This window comes from Patella vulgata, chromosome 1, assembly GCF_932274485.2.
Source record: "Patella vulgata chromosome 1, xgPatVulg1.2, whole genome shotgun sequence".
Classification (NCBI taxonomy): domain Eukaryota; kingdom Metazoa; phylum Mollusca; class Gastropoda; family Patellidae; genus Patella; species Patella vulgata.
In genome coordinates this window covers 83,137,207-83,145,769 of record NC_065879.2, presented here as the reverse complement: position 1 = coordinate 83,145,769, position 8,563 = coordinate 83,137,207, and the positions used below count along the sequence as shown (strand labels likewise).

Below are 8,563 nucleotides of genomic sequence, written 5' to 3'. Positions count from 1 at the left end.
AGACTATAATTTGATCTTAATAGAAATAATTATATTAATGTATTTACGGTGGAATAGGGTTGCATAATGAGCTCTAAAATCAAGGACGTAAGAAGATCACACTATGGCGACACATCTCCTTGGTTACACAAAGAGATTCATACACTAAGATAGCATTATATTTTGAAATTACAATACTCAGTATGGGGGGGGGGGGTTATAATTTATTGTGTAACATTGTGATTTTAAACAAGACAATGCATTCCATTCTACACTACAAATAAGCCATAACAAGACATCCTTCTTATGTCCCTTCATTTTATTGTACATTGTATATAGAACTTTTCACGCCAATTCAATTACATCCAGATATTCAAAGCGTGTTAAAATTATATTCCTTTGACAGATGCTATGTCATTAAATGAGGAGGGGAGAGGGGGTATTTAACGTCCAAATACGGGCCATATTACAAAATACATGATATTTCATACCATTAAAAAGGTCCAAACTCATTTTCAAAATTGTAAAATATTTTCTGACATTCATATTTACGTTTCTTGTTAAAGCAGATATAAGGGAGGGGGTATTTAAAAGTCAAAATACGCGTCATAATACGAAATTCCAGTTATGGTATAATGATTCACCGGAAAGTAAAGTCGCAGTCATCGAGCGATTTTGCTCATTGTAAATATGTTTGCTCGTTTCTCCTTTGTTGTATGGTGACTTACTGTATGCCATGTTGATTTCCGCTCATGTCGTTATATGTTCCGGTTCGATGAATTTCGAGAAATGTTTTTTGGAGAAATGTTATTGAAGAAATGTTTTTGGAGAAATGTTTTCCAAGATTTGTATTTGGAGATATGTATTTATAAATTTATTGTTCGAGATTTATTTTTCGATGTATGTCTTTGATGAAATGTAAATGTAGATTAGTTTTTTGATTTACTAAAATAAATTGTATCTTTATATTAAAATAAAATTAAATTAAACAAAACAAAAGTACATTTTACAAATCTGATATGACAAATGTCTGACTTGTAAAACAAATATTGATTTTAAGATACAAATGTTAATTTTAGTGTACAAATGTCGAAATACGACAACAAATGAAGAAATAAGAATTAAGGGCTATGAATTAACAACTTAGAATTAACAACACTGAATAAAGGGCTGTTTGGTCTTCCATACTTAATGTCCCACTGTTCTGTATAAGGGGAAAATTTGCAACTGCAAAGTATTCTCTTACATGCATGCCACTGTGTACACGCGACCTCGTTTGTTCGTAGGCCTACCATCCGAACCACTATACGCTGTCCCTTGCCCCCTGTCATGCGCCACTGACAAATGTGTATGTGGTGTGTTAGGGAAGGGTGGGGGGTCACGTCTTGTTCATTGAAAATACAATATAAATCGCATCCAAATCCTTATTTTTTTGTTGTTGATGAACCTCACAGTTGCATTTCATTCTCGATGGGAATTTTGAAAGGTTAGGGGTTTAAACAGGTGTTTAAACAGGCGTTCTTTAATCCAAGACCTTTATCTTTCAGGAAATAAAACTAGAACAATGGCGTCTTCTTCCGGCAATTTCACAATGCCCTTCAAGGACTCGGAGAGAATTCAGCACTATTACGACTACTTTCTCGAGAGGGTGTTCAATCCCGGTGACCTGATAACCACCTTATTCTCTAAAGGTGTTCTTGATCTCGACAGAAAAACCCGTATACTTAATACAGAGACCGGTAGACCTAGAGTAGAAAAACTACTGGACATCTTAATGACAGAATGTGGTGACTGTTATCAGATATTCCTAGAGGCTTTAAGAGAAAGGGGTTTTGGGCCGATAGCAGATAAATTAGGTAAGATATCATTTGCAGTACCCATCCAAACAATCATCGGATTAACATAAAGGAGTGATCGGATCACAAATCGAACGTAACTTAATCTGGATTTAATTGATTTATTGTTATTCCCCCTGCCTATAATGTTGGTGTGAAATGGCCATCAATCTCTTTCGTCCGCTCGTCTGTCCTCTTCGTTTCCAGAATAGAAAACGAACAAAGTTAACTATTTTTATACAAAATTATTTAAACTCATCAATCGCGTGTTGAAGTGATGCCTTGTATATAATGTCTATTTTTATCTGCATACAATTAGACTTAGTCTGACCTTGAAGTGGGTCTCATTTCCGGATCGGATCTCAAGAATGATTTAATACTTCTTCCTTTCTACACACATCTCCTATAGTTGAAGTGGTGTCTTTTACCATTCAATTTTTTTTAATTTCCGTTTAAATGCGTACTGTTTAAAATATTTGTGAAGAATGAATTCGCCTTAAATCCGTGAAAGCTACATTCCTGAGAGTTATTCCCCTTTGTTCGGAAATCTATATATATATATATATAAAATGAGAGAGGGAGTGAAATGGAGTTAAACGTCCATTCGACAAAACTAGGTCATTTCGAGACTAATATGTAGTTGAATTTTATTTCAATAATTTGCTAGCGCGTAGGGGTCTTTAGCGGTGGGAGGAAACCGACGGACCCGGAGAAAACCCACGAGGCTGGACAGGCGAATCTATTCCTTGCCATGTACAAGCGGGGATTCGAAACCACACCGCTTGACTGAAAGACAGACCTTGTCATCAAATGTGCACGCGTTAACCATTCGGCCACCCAAACACCCTATATCTAAAAAGATGTGTCTATTAAAGATCAAAAATCGTTGTGCTCGGGTTTTTATACGCCCACATTTTCACGTGGACGTACATTGTCGTCGCCCCTGTTTGTAGACATTCTACGGGTCACAATTCTTATCCGATGTTGACGAAACTTAAAATTAGGTTTATCTCCAAAAGATCTCGGATGCTTTCGATATTGGCATGTATCGAATCGAAACTTCATGGATTATGGCCCCTGGTTGTACGAAAAATCACGTTTTGAGCTTGTGGACCCTGTAGAGGTCACAATTTTGGACCAATTTTGATGAAACTTGAAATGCATGTTTATAACTTAAAGATCTTGGTACATTTCGATATTTGCGCATATCGGATTGAAGCTTCCTGAATTATGGGCCCTGATTGAAAGAAAAACGCATTTTTCAGCTTGTGGTCCCTCTGGAGGTCACAATTATTAAAAAACCGTTTGAATATATCACCGTTACATCGTAAGGTTGGTTGAGTTCGAATTTCGTGAAAATCGGACCAATACTGCGCAACAAATTGGCCGCCGCTTGTACGCTAATATTGTAAAAATATGGTATATCAAGGTTGTGGGCCCTGTAGAGGTCACAATTTTAATTCGATTTTGATGAAACTTGAAATGCCTGTTTATAACCCAAGGATCTTGGTTGCTTTCGATATTCGTGCATATCGGATCATAACTTCCTGAATTATGTGGCCCCAGAGGTCACAATTATTATCCGATTTAAAAACACGTTCAAATATATCGTAAGGTATATAAGGTTGAGTTCGAATTTCGTGAAAATCGGACAAAAACTGCCAGACAAAATGGCCGCCTCTCGTACGCAAATAGTGTAAACATCTGATATATCAAGGCAGTGGACTCTCTGGAGGTCACAATTTTGTGTCGATTTTGCTGAAACTTGAAATATATCTATATAACCCAAAGATCTTGGTTCCTGAATTATGGCCTTTGATTGTTCGAAATATCTCTTTCTGTTTAGCTTGTTCTCTATCCATCTCTTGCAAAATGTGGGCGTATCCTGCCTGGCAGCCGCTGGTTTGTCTTCCCTTTTCTGTTTCGCACCATTTTGCTTTAATGGCGAAGAAACGTGTAAAAATAGCTTTTTATAAAACAATCAGACTGTCAAAATGAACTAAATGCCTTCGCATGTAGAAACTTTGTCAGTACCATCCTCATGCTTCCAAATTTCGAATATGTAGTTTCAAATAGCCAGCATCAAGGCAATATAATCACAATTTCCGAATTTGGATTAATGGAAATGTGAGAAAATCTAAGAAAAAAATATTTTTTTATTGAAAGGGTGATTACTTTCGATCATTCCCATCATGTTTTCATGAATCAAGAATGGCTGCGCATTCACTGTCAGTGCAAATGACCTCATTTGACATTTGACCCTGAATATCTCGCAAATGCCCCAATGATTACCACTCGGCAGCATCTTCTATGCAAAATTTTACAATAGAAAATTTGGGTTTGGTTTTGATGGAACCCACCCCCTCACCATTCATATTGTAGTTGACGCTTAGGAGTAAACCCATTCGTTTTGGGGGTTGGTGTGGCCTAGTGATCTAGAGAGTCGTGTTTCGAGCTCTAACTGGCCGGTCACTTCTGGCTTGCATTCGTGGTTTCGATCCCTAAATTGAGCATCAGTGGTTGATGTGGACGCCTTCTTCAGTTGACTCCGGATACTCCGGTTCCCCCACAGGAAAGCGCTAAGATAATAAAAATAAGACGACTTGGTGGAAGCGGACGGTAAACACTAATAGAGGATGATGATGAATCGATTCACTAGAACGTCCATTAATGCGATATGCAGGCTGTCTTTTTCTTTTCAATTGTGAATCCAGTATGTAAATCTAAATCATTCATTATTTCATTCCAAATCTAATCATCATCTAGGAATAGTTTCAATTAATTTTCTAAATATAATCTGTAATACAAGCCATCATTGCTATCTTTGTCTTTGTTAGGCAAACTAGGTACATAACGGATGATGAGGACTGTTGGAGGGGGTACTAGTCTTCTTCCTACCGACATTGTATAATCTTGAGTTACTTCAACCCGTCTGTTCATGTCCCGTTTATTCCCAATTTTACTGTTCCAGGTGAGAATAAGATAAACAATAACCCTTTATTATTTTACAGGTGAACAATCTCCTGCATATATCAGAGTGGCACTCATTGGCAAGACTGGAGTTGGTAAAAGCCACTTGGGAAATTTACTCCTAAATAAAAATTATTTTGAGTGCAGCAATTCGCTTCATTCGTGTACACCAGTCTGTTCAAATGGAGAACGCGCTTTAGATGAAGATACTAACTTGACCATCATGGATACTCCAGGTCTTTTTGATACAAGAGATAACAATACAGAAACGGTTAAAAAATTTCTTTCCATCTTCAAATTTACTGGTATTCACATATTTTTAATGGTTGTCAGAATTGATGTGAGGTTTACAGAAGAGGACGAAAATGCCCTGCAGTCTCTATGCGACGTGTTTGGCGAAGACATAAATGACCATCTTATTGTCATAATGAATAACCAGAGCCAGGGGATCAAATCCAAAGAAAACTTGCTTCCTGAATTACCGACGTCGTTAAGAGATATTTTAGATCGTTGTAAAGACAGATGTTTAGTTGTAAATTATGCTACTGATGTCACGGTCGATGGTAACGAAGAGATCGAAGCCATTATAAACACTATACAATCAACCGTTACTGAAAACAAAGGGCGCTCCTATACACATCAAATGTACAAGGAAGCTGAAAAGGCATACACCGAAACACTTAAAAAACAAACATGTGATTTCGAGAAGACAATCAGACGACTCCAATGTAAAATTTATGAGTTGAAAAAATCTAGTGTATCAACTATAACACTACCAAAACCTAAACGAGAAAAAACTAAATACCAAACAGGTTCGTTCTAGAATTTACACTGTTTAATAAATAATGTGGGATTTTGTGATAGATGAAGAATTGACTAGTTATCAGATCAATACTACCTGTAGGAATTGTTGCCCCCGCCTTTCGAAGAAGGCAGGGGACTATTAAAATGGGTTCGTGTGTCTGTCTGTCTACCCGTCCTTCTGTCTGTCACACTATTTGGGACACTAACTCTCGTTTTAATTGAGCTAGAATATTCAAACTTGGTGTATGTATTTATTAGACCAATGCTTTGATGGAGTCCGAAGATGCGCATTTTCTGCTTAGGTGAATCAGAGATAAGCAATTTGATTGCTTGATGCTTTGGGACACGATAACTTTAGTTCTTATTAAGTGAGAGTGATAAAACTTGGTGTATAGATTAAATGATACCCAGGTTACAGTGTCAATACCTGTTCGATAATGAACATTTTCTGCCGAGAGAAGCAGAGCGATAAGCAATTTGATTGGTCCAGACTTTAGAACACAATAACTCTCCTTCTAATTGAGGTAGAATGTTCAAACTTGGTGTAGGCGTTCATTAGTTGAACATTGTCTGCTTACCGTAAGCAGAGATAAGCGATCTGGTTGATGCTTTGGGACACGATAACTTTGGTTATAATGAAGTGAGAGCGATGGAACTCCGAATATAGATTTATTATATCATTACCTTGACTAAGTTTGACGGAGAGAATTTTCCGCTTAGGCTAAGGAGCGTTAAGCAATTTGATTGGTCAAGACTTTGGAACATAACAACTCTGCTTTTAAATGAGGCAGAATGTTTAAACTTGATGAAGATGTTCATTAGGTGAATGATTTGACTGAGTTCAATGAATAACATTTCGAGGTGAAGCTAAGCAGAGCTAATCAATGTCATTGGTCGATGCTTTGAGACAAGATAATCTTGATTCTGTCTGTTAGAGAGTGATGAATGAGCGATTAATTAATATGTGTCATCTATTTATTTTGGGATTTCGGTGGGGGACATCCGCCTCAGTGTTGGCTTGTTTATATATGAGGTATAATCAAGACACTTCCTGCACCCCTACAACAATGTAACGAATGCATGTTCATACTAAAGCAAATTAGTACTATTACTATTATTTATCAAATAGCTTTTACCGAGAAATCATCTAACTAAATCGAATTGTCTGTACTTGGGTGGCCACTCTGTACATTGGAAAGGGAGCGGGGTGAAATTTTGGCTTTAGCGGTCAAGCAACTCATTAAAACCAACCGATAGATGGACAAAGCATGGAGGCATCTTGAAATCGAAGATGGTCGCCAAATAGCCACAGCACGACATATCCTTTTATAGCATTCTAGAAATAGCATTGGGTGTACCACATATTCTCTTATCGTCTGTAAACTATTATAGACACCAAAATTGATACCCTAGCATGTATGGGCGGTTTATATAGAATTTGTTCACCCTTCCCTGTTAAATGGCATGAGAGCATTAACATTTTTATAGCCAAGGGATTGTAGCTTCAATCTTTCGTTAGGGCTAAATTCCACAAGGAAATCCTAATTTGCTTTTACAATGTTTGGTCTGGATGAGTATGCATTCGTCGGTCAGATAGAGTGACACTTTTGTTTTGCTTTATTTTCATTATTATATCATTATACTTCAATATTCAGGTAGAAGAATATTATTAAAAATTTTCCATTTCGTTTCTTTAAAGATGCCGAAAATTTACTTCATGATGCCTCAAGTAAGCAGTTTGTAGAGACAAGAGCTTTCAGAGAAGGGAGGCGTATTTTGGAAAAACATTTTATCTTGGGTATAATTGGCGCTGTAGGAGATGGTAAAACAGTAATGTGTCGGATGGTCGCCAATTCGTTCTTGACGGTTCATAGAAATTTTATTCCATTGGAAATAGGACACCCGAGGGACCTGGATTCCGTAACTTTTACAGATGAGGATAGCTACTTATTGATTATTGATGTAATGTTTGGTATATGGACACGTACAATAAAAGAACAAATGCAAGAATGGCCAAAAAATTTTGAGTTATTATATTTAGCAAAACAAAAGCGTAAATCGGCAATAATCTATGTTATGAGACATGATGTCTACCAGGCTTGTCAGCATCTTCTTGGGAAGTATGAAATATTCTCTACATTATATCGGTTACAGCTTCATGAGACACAATTCCAGTTGTCAAATGATGAAAAAAAAGATATTTGGCGATACCATTTGGGAAACTGTTGCGACAATCATCTGGAGAAGATGGTGGAACACAGTTCAGGATGCTTTGGTTTTCCAGGTATTGTCAGTCTTTGTAGTAAAAGTAGTAAAACTTACACAGGAGAAGAAATTTGGATGCTAAATGGTCTATTTGATTTTTTGCGCAGGGAATATGACATATTCTGGAAGGAAGATAGAATTAAGTATATGGCTTTATTTGTTGTATTTAGTCCACGGCCTCTCTCCGAGGATGGAATACGACAAAAGACGAATCACTTACTACAAAATCAGATACAACAAGCAATGGGGTATTCCGGTGGAGTAGAAGATATTCTCGATTCGTGCAAAAATTTAACTGGTTCTTACGTAATATGTGATGAGGAAAATGAGAAGCGCATGTCTTTATCAGAAAAGTTGATCAGACCCTTTCTGCTTCATGTCTCTCAGCGATTTTTAGAACTGACAATAAAATTTTGTCCCTTTGATCTCTTAATAGATCACGTGTCTACCGTACCGGATGATCACAAGGTTTTCATAAAGTCCTCTCGCTATGTTGATCTATATGAAAGATTCTCTCGTGAATTGCAGGAGAAGAATGAAGCTGTGTTATTCCACCAAGCATTTCTTGACAGTAATTTCTTGCAAAAGGTACTTAATGTAGATAGTGGTGACATGCTGCTAAATCCCGAGCTAAAGATACAGCTTGGTGGTGATCCAATGGACGAGGGACATTTTCTGCATTATGTATGCTTATTTGGATATTTGAAAGA

At 37.1% G+C, this 8,563-nt stretch overlaps 1 protein-coding gene across 1 annotated transcript; it reads left to right on the top strand.

Annotated features, from left to right (window-relative positions):
• The first annotated feature begins 1,554 nt into the window (after window positions 1-1,554).
• On the top strand, window positions 1,555-7,750 carry LOC126808547 (GTPase IMAP family member 4). Its single transcript, XM_056098974.1, has 4 exons — window positions 1,555-1,835; window positions 4,826-5,596; window positions 7,288-7,641; window positions 7,743-7,750. The coding sequence occupies exons 1-4, from the start codon at window positions 1,571-1,573 to the stop codon at window positions 7,748-7,750; spliced, it is 1,398 nt and encodes a 465-aa protein (XP_055954949.1). The 5' UTR covers window positions 1,555-1,570.
• Window positions 7,751-8,563: the final 813 nt, after the last annotated feature.